A 15120-nucleotide genomic window follows, 5' to 3' on the forward strand; every position below is an offset into this window, starting at 1 on the left:
TTACCACCGGCCATCTTCCTCTTACTCTTAATGTCACAAAGAGCTCTAAGTTGACCATCCGTCTCTAGTAGCCCATATTCAAGTGGGATTAGAAAGCTATGGGAGATGAATTTTACCCACTTGAATGTTGTGAAGGATGATGGCAACTTAAGGGGAGGTGTTTTTAATGAAATTGCAAGCTCCACTCCCTTGTGCTCTTCTCTGATAATTACCACCTCTGTGCAAGCTTCTTCAATTTCAACCTCTTCCTCTTGGTAGCTCTCTTTCAATTCAATCTCCTCTTCATTACTTTCCAAGGGCATGGGAGGTTGTGCTTCTTCTTCTTGAATCTCCATCTCTTGATCAACCTCTTCCAAGTCTTCAACTATGATATGCTTTGGAGGTTGTACACCCTCCTCAGCGTCAATTTCAACCGTCTTGGAAGGAGGCTCTATGTCTTGACTTTCCCACAGAGGTTCTGCATCTCCTAAGTCTTCAACCACTTCTTCTTCTTCAATAATTCCGGCTTCCTTTACTTGTTCCAGTACAAAGTCATGCTCCGTACTGTTCACTGGAGTTTCTATATCTCCTTCATACTACGTTCTTCATTAGATTGTCCACATGAAGCCATGGGGGTTCCTTGAGTGTCCGAACGTAGGGAAGCTAATTGACTCATTAAGAGTTGCCCCAATTGATGAATGGTTGCCTGACATCGATCCACCGTTTCCTTGAGACGATCCTTTGCCTCTTGATGCACTCGGTTTTCATAAATAGGATCATAATGCTCTTGGATTGATGGATATGGAGATGGTGAATATTGAAGTGGTGGTTCTTGTGAGTAATTGGGTTGGAATTGGGGTGGTTCTATATATGGTTCATATGGCTCATAAGGTGGTTGGTATGGTGGTTGAGGGTTAGGGTCATATGGAGGTGAATGGCGGAAAGGGGCTTGTGAGTGTGGTGGTCCAAAGTTATGTTGAGGAAAGGGTTCATAGGCATATGGTGGTGGTTGTTGATAGTCCATAGGAGGTGGTTGTTGCCATGAGGGTTGATTAAATCCTTGCGGCTCCTCCCATCTTTGATTATTCCAATCTTGATGCCTGTTCTCATTGTAATTTCTTCTTCCTACAACATAATTGTAACCAGACTCATAGCGATGGTGGTGAGAACTCATAATAGCAAATAAAAATTAAAAAACGAAAATAAAAACAATTTGAAATTAAAAGGTTATTGAAATTTAAATTTTTAAATTTGAAAATTAAATTTTAAAATCTGAAATTTGAAATTTTGAATTTTAAATTTTTGAAATTTGAATTTTAAAATTTGAAATTTAAATATTGAAATTTGATAAGATAAGATAAGATTTTAAAAAAAGATATGATTTTTTTTTTGAAAAAGATTTAAATTTTGAAATTTAAATTTTAAAATTTTTAAATTTTGAAATTTGAGATTTTAATTTTAAATTTTTAAATTTGAATTTTGAAAATTGAGATTTGAAATTTTGAAATTTGAGTTTTAAATTTTGAAAAATTTTTGAATTTAATGAGGAAAGAGAAAAAAACAATAAAATGACACTAAACTTAAAAATTTTTAGATCAAAATGAAGAAAACAACTAAGAACAACTTGAAGGTCAAGATGAACACGAAGAACAACTTGAAGATCAAGATGAACACTATGAACAAATTTTTGAAAAAAAAAAATTTTAATAACAAAATAAAAATCAATAACCTCTTAATTTATGAAAAAGCAAAAATAAAAACAAATAAACAAGCAAAAGAAATTATTTACAATAACCAATAATAAGGCACACGTTTGCAATTCCCCGGCAACGGCGCCATTTTGAAGAACTGAAGATTGATGGCTTAGAGGTTATAGAAACTCTCGTTGTAAGTATAGTTACTAAACCAAGCAATCAACCTTTCTTACAAAAGTTTTGGTTGTCACAAGTAACAAACCCCTTTTTAAATTGATAACCGAGTATTAACCCTCGGGTCGTCTTCTCAAGGAATTGCAGGGAGGTATGTTCTTATTATTGGTTATGAATTGTAAATTGGGGTTTAGGAGGTAAGGAGGGAATATATTGAATGACAAGTAAACTAAAATAATAACAATAAAATCTCTTGGCAAGGTATTAGAAATTGGAAGTCCAGATCAAGTTATCCTTATCAATGATAATGAGAATTGAATCTTAATTTCACTTAGTTAACCCTTACTTAAAGCAGAGGAAGGTCAAGTGAATAATTAGTTGATCTTCAAATCCTAGTTAATTCCTAAGAAAAGGTTGGGATTATTGAAGTTCAATTCAATTGGCAAGATAATAATTAACAATTATGCTGTTGAGTTGGATAACTCCTGAGTTACTGATTTCTTAACTAAAACCAAAAGGGAAAAAGTAAATCTACTGGAATAAAAATGCCTTCAGATGGGAGCAACAGTAACATAAATAAAAGAAAGATAAATAATAATTAAAGTAATAAAATAAAAGCATTAGAGTATCTCAAATGGAAGAAAAACATAAATCAAAGTAACATTGAACCTGGATCGAGAGTCACTCCTAAAACTAAGAGAAGTCCTAAATCCTAATCCTAAGAGAGAGGAGAGAACCTCTCTCTCTAAAAACTACATCTACTCCTAAAATTGTGAATATGAGAGCCTCCTTATGAATGGATGCATTCCTCCACTTTATAGCCTCTAATCTATGTTTTCTGGGCCGAGAACTGGGTCAAAAATAGCCCAGAATTCGCTGCTTGCGAATTCATTTGCGCTGATTTCCGTCACTTGCGACGCGGCCGCATGGAGCACGCAGTCACATATTATATATCAAATCGAAGCCCCAGATGTTAGCTTTCCAACGCAACTAGAACCGTGTCATTTGGACCTCTGTAGCTAAAGTTATTGCCGTTTGAGTGCAGAGAGGTCAGGCTGGACAGCTTAGCAATTTCTCCAACTTCTTGCATTCCTTCCACTTTTGCATGCTTTCTTCCCTATCCTCCAAGCCATTCCTGCCTTATAATATCTGAAAACACTTAACACACATATCAAGGAATCTAATGGTAATAAGAGAGGATTAATAATAAGCAAATATAAGATCAAAGAAGCATGTTTTCAATTAAAGCACATAATTAGGAAGGCAAATATAAAACCATGCAAATAGTATGAATAAGTGGGTAAAGAGTAGATAAAAACCACTCAATTGAGCACAAGATAAACCATGAAATAGTGGTTTATCACACACCTTGAATGAATTTCAACCTGTACGGACGCACACACACCTCTGCGCATGCACAGGTAGAGAAGTGCGTTCTGTTCGCAGTGCTAGCACAGCTTGTGCGCGCACATATCTTAGGGAAAACTTCAACCTGTGCGGACGCACACGTCGGGAAGGTCAGTCTGTTGGGGGCGCTGGCACAGGTTGTGCAAGTGAACAGATTTTGAAAGTTTTTCCACCTGTGCGTACGACCTTTTAAAATTCCTTGGGCGTGCGCACGTGCACACATATGTGCGGCCGCACACGTCCTGTTTCTCAAATTTTACTTGTTTTTCAACTATTTTACCTTCCCAACACGTTTGTAAGTTTCTTTAACACCATTTTAAGACTTTTGGGTCTAGTTTTAGTATTAGAACATGGGGTATAACTTAAAGGTTCTAGTACATGATTTTATGACAGATCAGAAAATGGAGGACTAGGTTTCTGGTGAGCTGAGAATGGTTTGACGTTAGGTGAATTATTATTGGTATATGAGACGAGGAATGATGAACTTTTGATATTTAGAAACTGAGTTATGAATGGATAGTGGTTGAGATGAGTCGGGGACTCGGATTGAGGTGATGGATCTCGGTATACTGTAAAATGCTTTTTAAAAACCACTGAAATAATGATTTTATGAGATTATGAGACGCTATGCACCCGGAAAGGGGCTAAGGTTGGATCCTGCCTGTTTGAGGTAGCGGCGGCGGCGTAAGGGCGGTGGTTTGTCCCGCTTGCGCTTAGATGTGAGGTCGGTGGCAATAGATTCCGCTCGGATCCCTTCGGATCTATAGGGCGTGCAAGCGCCGGTACCTGGACAGTGATCCGGGCACTATATCTCGGGGGTTCCCATATGAGAAATCCGAAGGGCGACGTCTCCATGGAGATGTGTCAGGTAGGCAGTTGAACCGACAATGTGATATCACAGCCAGTAGGGCGGGCATTCATCATATGCATTTTCTATCTGTTTGTATGCTGTGTTTACTTGTAATGGCTTGCCTAATTGAATAACATGCCTATCTGCTTCTTGAACTACTTGTTTTATATGACTAATATTTGTGTTTTACTTGTTTGCATTAATTGTGATTGTCTGGTGCTTAGGAGGTTAGGTACGCGGTGGCGATGGGATCGCACAGAGGTTAGGTTGGCGAGGGCTGTGGGATACAGCGGTGTGACTAGTTTAGTTAGAAATCCCCTAAGTAAGATAACCCGGCTTATGGTTTATGGTTTAAGTCCTGTATATATTTATTTATAATTGTCCTAAGCTCACCTGTATGTGATGTGAAGTTCTAGGATTGCCTTCGGCGTCCCGGAGCCTTACATCTTACATCATTGGGTACTGTTACCATACTAAGAACCTCTGGTTCTCATTCCATACTTTGTTGTTGTTTTTCAGATGCAGGTCGTAATCTACTTCAGTGAGATTGTGGATATGGTGACAGAGCGGAGTATGGTTCGTTCCTTGTTTAATTCTGTTTTACTTTCGTCATAGTATTCTCTCACCTTTTGTGTATTCAACTTTATGGCCTTAGAGGCTTATTTAAGAGATAGGTTGTATAAGCTATTTTAAATTCTAAACCTCTATATCTTTCTATTTGTAATTAGTCGGCTTAAACTCCGCAAGCTGTGGCTACTTCTCTATGATTATAATGATATTGTATCTATATATATGTTTTATCTTTCATCTAAACCTTGAGTTTTGTGCTTTAGTTTCGTGTGAACGTTTCGCGCTTCTGTAATTCCGTTTTTGAGCTTAATCCTTCATCAGGCTTCTAGAATATATTATTTCCTTCTATATATAAATATGTAAAAGCCTTAGGATTGTCGTAATCTTTGATTAACCTTTGCTTTACGGCTAGACGCAAGGCTTATGGTAATTGGAGTGTTACAAATAACATGATTAATTTAAAATCTTTAATGGATGGATTATTTGAAATTCTTTTATTACATTAAAAATATTAATTTAATATTAAAATAGAATTAATCTTTAAAAAATTAAAATACCCTTTTAAAATAAAAATTAAAATACTCTTTGAGAATAAATATTTTTTAATTATATTAGAAATTATAAATTTAAACTTTAAATAAAAACTAAAATATCCTTGTAATTAATTTTTATAAGAACACAACAACTTTTGAATGTTACTAAAAATACTAAAGTAAGTTTATAAGAACCAATTCGTATTAAATTGTATTAGCAATTAAAAATTTAAAATAATTTTAAAAACATTAAAATACTCTTATATTTAATTTTTAAGATATTAAAAATAGTCTTTTAGGATTAATCTTGAAAATAATAAAATACTCCTTTAAAATTAAGGTTGTTTAATTATGTTTAAAATTTTATATTATAATTTTAAAATATTAAAATATTCCTTAAAAAAATATATTTAATTATTTTTGTTTGTTTTAGTTTTTATATTTATCCTAAATAAAAAATATATTAAGACATAACTTAATCTTATACACTTTACACTAAATACAATACAAAGAATTACTCTCTCTCTCTCTTTCCCTCCCTCCCTCCCTCCCTCTCTCTCTCTTTCTCTCTCTCTTTCTCTCTCTCTCTCTTTCCCTCTCCCTCCCTCTCTCTCCGTTTCTCTCTCTCCGTCTCCCTCTCCCTCTCCCTCTCTCTCTCTCTCTCTCTCCCTTTCTCTCTTTCTCCCTCTCCCTTTCCCTCTCCCTCTCCCTCCCTTGCTTTTTACGTAAGTATATATGTTTTTTTAATTAAATTTATATAATATACAAAATAAAATTATTATATGTTTGTTTGTTTTTTAGTGAGTATTTATATTTTTCTTAATTAAATTTATATAACACAAAATCTTTTATTATTGTGTTCATATTTAATATTATAATTTTGTTTCGCACAAAATAAAATTTATTTAAATTTTAATATTATATACATAGTATATATTTAATATTATTTTTTCTAAGATTCTAATATATTTTTTTTGGGTCTAGTGCATAAATTTTTAGAGTAAATAGCGAAATTGGTCCCCGAAAGATAGCCCGATCTCCAAATTGGTCCCCAAAAGAATAAATTAATCAAGAATGTACCCAAAAAATTTAAAATTAGTAACATTAGTCCTTCCGTCAATTGTTTGAGTAGCGGCATGAACATCTGTTGACCTGGCCGTTAGTGCGACACGTCAGCCAAACCCTAAACGGCGTCGTTTTGGTTGCTCGCCCTTACAACGCTTCAGTTTCCATCCCTATTTCGATACATCTCTCTTTAGTTACATCCTTCTTCTGAAAACAAAAAACTTCTGTAATCCCTTCGTCATCGGTTCTTACCTCCAGAAAGACGAAGCATTGAACGGCGACTATTAGGCTAGACCGACAACGTCATTATGTTGGAGTTGCAGGTGACCGGTTTATGACAACCTTGGTCTACCAAAACGGGCATGCCATGGCCTTGCGTGAGAGGTAGGTTACCTTTCTTTTGTTATTTTCTGAGATTGATTGTGGTTTTATCTCGTGATGAATGTACGTGTATGATCATTGGAAATCTATTGTTACTGTTCCGCATGAACATCTGTTGACCTGGCCGTTAGTGCGACACGTCAGCCAAACCCTAAACGGCGTCGTTTTGGTTGCTTGCCCTTACAACGCTTTAGTTTCCATCCCTATTTCGATACATCTCTCTTTAGTTACATCCTTCTTCTGAAAACAAAAAACCTCTGTAATCCCTTCGTCATCGGTTCTTACCTCCAGAAAGACGAATCATTGAATGGCGACTATTAGGCTAGACCGACGACGTCATTATGTTGGAGTTGCAGGTGACCGGTTTACGACAACCTTGGTCTACCAAAACGGGCACTCCATCACCTTGCGTGAGAGGTAGGTTACCTTTCTTTTGTTATTTTCTGAGATTGATTGTGGTTTTATCTCGTGATGAATGTACGTGTATGATCATTGGAAATCTATTGTTACTGTTCCGCATGAACATCTGTTGACCTGGCCGTTAGTGCGACACGTCAGCCAAACCCTAAACGGCGTCGTTTTGGTTGCTCGCCCTTACAACGCTTCAGTTTCCATCCCTATTTTGATACATCTCTCTTTAGTTACATCCTTCTTCTGAAAACAAAAAACCTCTATAATCCCTTCGTCATCGGTTCTTACCTCCAGAAAGACGAAGCATTGAACGGCGACTATTAGGCTAGACCGACGACGTCATTATGTTGGAGTTGCAGGTGACCGGTTTACGACAACCTTGGTCTACCAAAACGGGCACTCCATCGCCTTGCGTGAGAGGTAGGTTACCTTTCTTTTGTTATTTTCTGAGATTGATTGTGGTTTTATCTCGTGATGAATGTACGTGTATGATCATTGGAAATCTATTGTTACTGTTTGCAGTGGCGGAGCTTCACTCAGACAGGGGGGGCCATGGCCCCCCCAAACTTTTTATAAAAAAATTAGTAATACTTCATCAAAAATGAAAAATAGTTCAATTGGTTTAAATGGTTTACTATAATTTGAAGTATCCAAGTTTAATTCCCATCTCATACATTTATTGTATAATAATTTTTAATGAGTGGGCCTTTATTAACTTCACAACACATCAAAATTAAAAGATAAAATCAAATCAAATCAAAAAAATTATCTTACAAAAAAAAAATAAGAATAACAAAAATCATCTAATAATTAAATCAAATAAAAAAAGATCATCTAAAAATAAAAGATATCTAATAATCAAATCAAATAAAAAAAGATAACTATAAAAACATAAAAGATAACCTTTGCTTCTCAAAACACGCTACTGCTACTACTACTGCCTTTGCTTCTCAAAATAGTGAAACACACTGCCTTTGCTTCTCAAAATAGTGAAACACGCTACTGCCTTGCTTTGCTTCTCTATTCAACAAGCAACACTCTCTTTACCTTTGAGTTCAAATATAAAAAATTAGGTATTTTTTATTTATTTAATTTAATATTATTTTATATTTTACTATTTATTTAATTTAATTTTTTATATGATAAAAATATTATAATATTTAATAAGTATTGATATTATTGTATTTTGATAAATTCATAAAAAAAAATTCAATAAATATTATAAATTTTAATATTTATCCTTCTAACTTTTTTTTATATATTTTACAGAATATATATTCAAATTTTTATACAAAATAATGATGAAAAATCAAAGAATTGATGTATTTTTTAAGAGGAAGGCTAATATTCAAGAAGGGGAACATATAACTTCTACAATATCAACACCTGTAGATAGTTCTTCTACTATAATGAATCACGAAGAAAGTGAGATACAACCTTCAAAAGTTCAAAGAGTTGCATCTGATGAGTTTGACCTTAATTCTTTGGAACGAGACCCTGGAAAACGGCTTCAAATTTGGCAATATCACCCAAACCAGAGAGATGAGGTTAGACGAGCTTATCTTAAATGGGGTCCATATCAAAAGCATCTTGACAATTATCCTCTATCTGGTACGAAGCATCCAAGACAATTTCAATATGCTTGGTTTGGTATTTTTCCTTCATGGTTAGAGTATTCACCTTCTAAAGATGCTGCATATTGTTTATTTTGTTATTTGGTTAGCAAAAAACCCAGTGGACGTAATGGGTCAGATATTTTTATTAGTAAAGGGTTTAGAAATTGGAAAAAAGTTAATGATGGAAAGAATTGTGCTTTTCTTAAACATATTGGAGATCCTTGCTCACCACACAATAATGCAGTTGGAGCATGTCTAGAGTTATTGAATCAGGCAAGTCACATCCAAAATGTAATTGAGGATCATACTTCTGAGGAAATTCAAAAGAATCGATTGCGTCTAAAATCCTCCATTGATGCAACTCGTTGGCTTACATTTCAAGCTTGTGCTTTCAGAGGCCATGATGAGACTCCAGAATAAAAAAATCGAGGTAATTTTCTTGAAATGATAAAACTCATAGCATCTTACAATGATGAAGTTGCAAGAACTGTGTTAGAAAATGCTCCATATAATGCTAAATATACTTCACATCAAATTCAAAAAGAAATCTTGCATATACTCTCAAACAAGGTGAGAAAGCATATTTGTGAAGAAATTGGAGATTCCAAGTTTTGCATTGTAGTAGATGAAGCTCGTGATGAATCCAAAAGAGAACAAATGGCACTTGTTTTGAGATTTGTTGATATACATGGTTTTATTCAAGAGCGTTTTCTTGATCTTGTACATGTCAAAGATACTACATCATTAACTCTAAAACAAGAATTGTGCGGTATTCTTTCTCGACATGGTCTTGATGTCTCTAATATTCGTGGTCAAGGATATGATGGCGCCAGCAACATGAGAGGAGAATGGAATGGGTTACAAGCATTATTCTTAAAAGATTGCCCTTATTCTTACTATATCCACTGTTTTGCTCACCGATTACAACTTGCATTAGTTGCTGCATCAAGAGAAGTTATTCCTGTGCATAAGTTTTTTTCAAAATTGACTTTCATCGTCAACATCATTTGTTCTTCTAGTAAGCGACATGATGAGTTACATGCTGCCAAGACAGATGAAATTGTCCATTTATTAGAGATTGATGAACTTGAAACTGGTAAAGGGGCAAATCAAATTGGTACTTTGAAACGAGCAGGTGATACTCGATGGAGTTCTCATTTCTCTTCTGTTTGCAGTTTGATAAATATGTATGGTGCAACGTTGACTGTTTTACAAAAGATTATTGTTGATGGATCAACTTATTCTCAGCGTGGTGATGCAGATAGTGCTTACAATACCCTGACCTCATTTGAGTTTGTATTGATCTTGCATTTGATGAAAGATATGATGGGAATAACTGATATTCTTTGTCAAGCTTTACAAAAGCAGTCTCAAGACATAGTTAATGCTGTGCAACTAGTTCATTCTACAAAAACACTTATCCAAAACATGAGAGATGACAAATGGGAGGAATTATTAAAAAATGTGAAATCATTTTGTGAGCAACATGATATTCTAATTCCTGACTTAACTGCTTCTTATGTTGCAAGGCAAGGACGCTCGCGTCACCAAAAAGATCATATTACAGTTGAGCATTATTTTAGAGTGGAGATATTTTTAGTCACAATTGATAAGCAATTACAAGAGTTAAATAGCAGATTTAATGATCAAGCAATGGATCTACTAAGTCTGAGCTCTACTCTCATGCCTAAGGATGCTTACAAAAATTTTGACATTGCTAAGATTTCTACTCTTGTTGATAGCTACTATCCCGAAGACTTTACTGAACAAGAGAAGATTAATTTTCCTTTTCAGCTTCAGCATTTTATTCTTGATGTTCGTCAGCATCCAGAAATGAAGAATTTGTCAACTATTCATGAACTGTGTAGATGTTTAGCAGAAACAAAAAAGTCAAAAGTGTATTACTTGATTGATAGATTGATTCGTCTGATATTAACTCTTCCAATTTCTACAGCTACTACAGAGCGATCATTTTCAGCAATGAAAATAATAAAGACAAGGTTAAGAAACAAGATGGAGGACGACTTTCTTGCGGATAGTTTGGTTATTTACATTGAGAAAGAAATTGCTGAAAAGTTTAGTTCTGACTCAATTATTGAAGATTTTAAGTCATTAAAAACTCAAAGAGTACCATTATAAACTATTTTATATTTTTTATCTGTAGAATTATTTATTTATTATCTTATTAGTAACAAACTTAAAGAATAATTATATTTATAAATTTTATTTTGATATAAATATTATTATTAAATTTTTATGTTAAATTTTCGGCCCCCCAAAATTTTGGTTCAAGCTCCGCCACTGAGTCTGTTTGCAATGTTAGGGTTTAGGAGAATGTGTTCAGGCTTAGGGCTTTGGTGGTGATCCATGAATGACCTTGTTTTTCGAGTCTTGAGAACAATATTTGTGCTCTGTATAGCTGCATGTGTGTGTTTTATTTTCATTTTGGTAGTTGATGTTGAATCTGCTTTGCCTGTTTATGAAAAAAATTTCCAATAGTTGTGTGTGTTGATGGTTTGGTTTCAGATGGAAGGTCCCCCTATGACCTTTGTATTTCACCATGGTGGGAAGTTCAAAATAGATAAATCAGGATATCTATGTTATGAACCAGATAATACTGAAGTATTAATGGGTGTAGAAGCAGACACTCTAGACGTTTTCTTTGTGAAGGGATACTATAAGGAGCTGGGATATGCTGAGATGAACAATTACTTGTGGAAATTTCCTGGAACACTTCTGGATAATGGCTTGAGGAGGCTAGAAAATGACGCTGATCTGTTGGCATTGGTTAGGGATTGCAAGAGAAATCATCACCTCATAAATATCTATTTTAAGCATGTGGTGTCTAAGCCACACGTGGTTGACTGCATGAGCGAGGATGGTGATGATGTACTACAGTTGCCAACCATCCCTGAACTCGCAGAGAAACTGAACAAGGACCACAATGATGCAATGTCTCAACCTTATTGTAAGACAACCAAAAAATCACCTTAGCCAAAAAAGAGCCAAACCTCAGCCCACCAAGTTACCCTCTCCTCAGCCCACTCCTAAGGCCACTCCTCAGCCCACACCTAAGCCCACTCCTCAGCCCGCACCTAAGCCCACTCCTCAGCGCAAACTAAGCCAATGGAAAAGCCCATCCAGCAGCCCAAACCTTGGACTAAACCCCAGGCTGCTAAAGTTTCTGCCAAGACTACAGCAGCCGACAAGATCAACAAGAAGGTGAAACCTACAACCAATACAAGATATGGAAGGCAAGTTAAGGCAACTTCAGTTGATAATGATAGTGACTCTCATTATTCATATGAGAGTGCTGAAGACCATTTGTACAAACCTCCAAAAGTTGAAGAAGATTCTATATACAGTAGTGACAGTGACAGTGGAGTTGATGTAGGACAGTCTTCTAGGGCCAAGAAAGTAGATCATAGAGAGAAGCATAGGCCTGCTACTGACAGAACAAGGGACAAAGCTATTGACACTGATGACTCCAGCTATGAGGATATCGAATCCGATGAATGCTCTGATGGAGGTATTGTTTAATTAATTGTGTATGAGTTATTGAAGTTACTTGTTTAATAGATCTGTGTGAGTTATTTTTTTTGTATTAAAATTTTGTGGTGAATTGATGTAATTTCATATTCAGATGAGGATTTATTATATGAAGAATCATCAGATGGAGATGAATGAAAGTCAAAAGATTCTGCTCAGGAGTTAGACTCTGAAGACGAAGGGCCAGCTGTGTATCCACATTATAATGACAAGGCCAAATTTGGTGATCTGAAGTTTGAGGTAAGCATGGTTTTCAAATCCAAACAACATTTTATGGCTGCCACTAGAGATTATACTATACAATCGGGTAGGAATATAAGGTTCTCTAAGAATGACAAGGTCAGAGTGAGGGCTGTGTGACGGGCGGAAAAGTGCCGACTAAGAATTTATAATAGAAATAACGTTGCAAGTACAGTTCTTAACCGACAAAAATTTTGCTTATCAATTTAGAAAGAGTTGTCACAATTTAAGAATAAAATACTGGGAGTAGAATTCCCAGGTCGTCTCCCAACGAGTTGAAAATTTTCTTTTTCCTTTTTCGTTTTTCCAAAATTTATTTTCGAAAATCCAAAAAAATTATAAAATCATAAAATCAAAAATAATTTGATGTTTCTTGTTTGAGTCTAGTGTCAATTTTTAAGTTTGGTGTCTTGCATATTTCTATTTTTCCAAGAATTTTCGAAAATTCATGTATGTGTTCTTCATGATCTTCAAGTTGTTCTTGGCCAGTCTTCTTGTTTGATCTTCATATTTTCTTGTTTTGTGTCTTTTGTTGTTTTTCATATGCATTTTTGCATTCATAGTGTCTAAACATGGAAAATCTCTAAGTTTGGTGTCTAAACATATTCTTGATGTTCATCTTGACATTCAAAGTGTTCTTGATGTTCATCTTGACATTCATAGTGTTCTTACATAATTTTCTTGTTTTGATTCATAATTTTTATGTTTTGAGTCAATTTGTGTTTTTCTCTTTCCTCATTAAAAATTCAAAAATCAAAAAAATAGCTTTCCTTTTTTATCTCATAATTTTCGAAAATTTGAGTTGACTTTTTCAAAAAATTTTAAAATCTAGTTTCTTATGAGTCAAATCAAATTTTCAATTTAAAAAAATTTCTATCTTGTTCAAATCTTTTTCAAAAATCAAATCTTTTTCATTTTTTCTTTCATAATTTCAAAAATTTCAAAATTTATTTTCAAAATCTTTTTCTTATCTTTATTTCATATTTTCAAAATTAATGCTAACAATTAATGTGATTGATTCAAAAATTTTTAAGTTTGTTACTTGCCTAGTAAGAAAGGTCCAATATTTAAATTTCAAAATCATATCTTTTGTTTCTTGTTAGTCAAGTAATCAACTTTAATTTTCAAAAATCAAATCTTTTTAATTTCTTTTTCAAATCTTGTTCAAAATAAATTTCAATCACATCTTTTTCAAATTCAATTTCAAAATCTTTTCTAACTTCTTATCTTTTCAAAATTGATTTTCAAATCTTTTTAAATTTATCTTATCTTTTTGTTTGATTCTTATCTTTTTCAAAACTACCTAACTAATTTTCTCTTTCTAATTTTCGAAAATCCCTTCCCTCTTTTTCAAAATTCAATTTTAATTAACTAATTGTTTTAAATTTTAATTTAATTTAATTTCAATTTTCAATTTTCGAATTTTAACTTTAAAGTGTATTTTTATTTTAATTAATTTTTGAATTCTTCTCTTTCCCATCTCCTTCTATTTATTTATTCATCTACTAACACTTCTCTTCCACCCAAAAAAATTCGAACACCATCTTCCTCTCTGTGTTCGAGTTTTTCTCTTCTCCTTCTTATATTCTTCTCTTCTTATACTTGCATAAGGAATCTCTATACTGTGACATAGAGGATTCCATATTTTCTTTTGTGTTCTCTTCTTTTTCATATGAGCAGGAACAATGATAAGAACATTCTTGTTGAAGCCGATCCTGAACCTGAAAGAACTCTGAAGAGGAAGCTAAGGGAAGCTAAAGCACAACTCTCTGGAGAAAATCTGACAGAAAATTTCAAAAAAGAAGGAAGATGCTTGGTGACTTTACTGCACCAAATTCCAATTTAAATGGAAGAAGCATCTCAATCCCTGCCATTGGAGCAAACAATTTTGAGCTTAAACCTCAATTAGTTTCTCTAATGCAACAGAACTGCAAGTTTCATGGACTTCCATCAGAAGATCCTTTTCAGTTCCTAACTGAATTCTTGCAGATCTGTAACACCCTAATATGCAAATCCTTATGCTCGAGTCATAAGTCAATGATACTACAGTGGTACGACACTCAGGTGGATTTTTAATATATAGATATAGGTAATTTCGAAAGGAATATTAATCGAGAAGCCTGAAAAGAGTAGAAATAAAATTGCGAAGACGTACCACTCACGTTTTGACAACAAAAAGATAAACAGTGAAGCCGAAAGTGATATACGAACAAGAAATAAAGGAGATTAAGAGATAGAAAACAGATAGATATATATATAACATAAGTAAATAGACAATAGTCGCGACCCGTAAAGTTTAGGCCGGCTAGGGTACAGTATGAAAGTAGTTGACAACAGTATATCCTAATCTCTCCCAAAGGAAACACGAGAGCCTTTATAGGTTAGTTTAAAAGAGTTCAATACATAATATAATCTTTTCGAAACAAAGGTGGAGAGATTCTAAGCAAAACACAAAGTAGAGAAAATAAAGATCTTCGCCGTCTCTCAGACGACCCACAACTCACTTCTGAGCACCTGGACCTGTATCTGAAAAACAAGAGATATATACGGAATGAGAACCCCGGGCCCATGGGTTCCCAGTACGGTAAAAGTGCCAAATAAATACAATGCACTGCAATAAAAACTCATTAAGCATCCTAAACTCCTTTTCA

The 15120-nt window shown here is 34.3% G+C and overlaps 1 protein-coding gene across 1 annotated transcript; it reads left to right on the top strand.

Moving 5' to 3' along the window:
- The first annotated feature begins 9124 nt into the window (after positions 1-9124).
- On the top strand, positions 9125-11674 carry LOC112785042 (uncharacterized). Its single transcript, XM_029296298.1, has 2 exons — positions 9125-10807; positions 11207-11674. The coding sequence occupies exons 1-2, from the start codon at positions 9125-9127 to the stop codon at positions 11672-11674; spliced, it is 2151 nt and encodes a 716-aa protein (XP_029152131.1).
- The last annotated feature ends 3446 nt before the right edge of the window (positions 11675-15120 follow it).

The sequence above is a fragment of the Arachis hypogaea genome, chromosome 20, assembly GCF_003086295.3.
Source record: "Arachis hypogaea cultivar Tifrunner chromosome 20, arahy.Tifrunner.gnm2.J5K5, whole genome shotgun sequence".
Taxonomy (NCBI): domain Eukaryota; kingdom Viridiplantae; phylum Streptophyta; class Magnoliopsida; order Fabales; family Fabaceae; genus Arachis; species Arachis hypogaea.

Excerpts from the sequence above, each read along its gene's own strand:
- LOC112785042 (XM_029296298.1), top strand. The coding sequence starts at position 9,125 with ATGATAAAACTCATAGCATCTTACAATGATGAAGTTGCAAGAACTGTG. Across the intron at positions 10,808-11,206 it reads AGTCATTAAAAACTCAAAGA|ATGGAAGGTCCCCCTATGAC; the intron begins GTACCATTATAA and ends GTTTGGTTTCAG.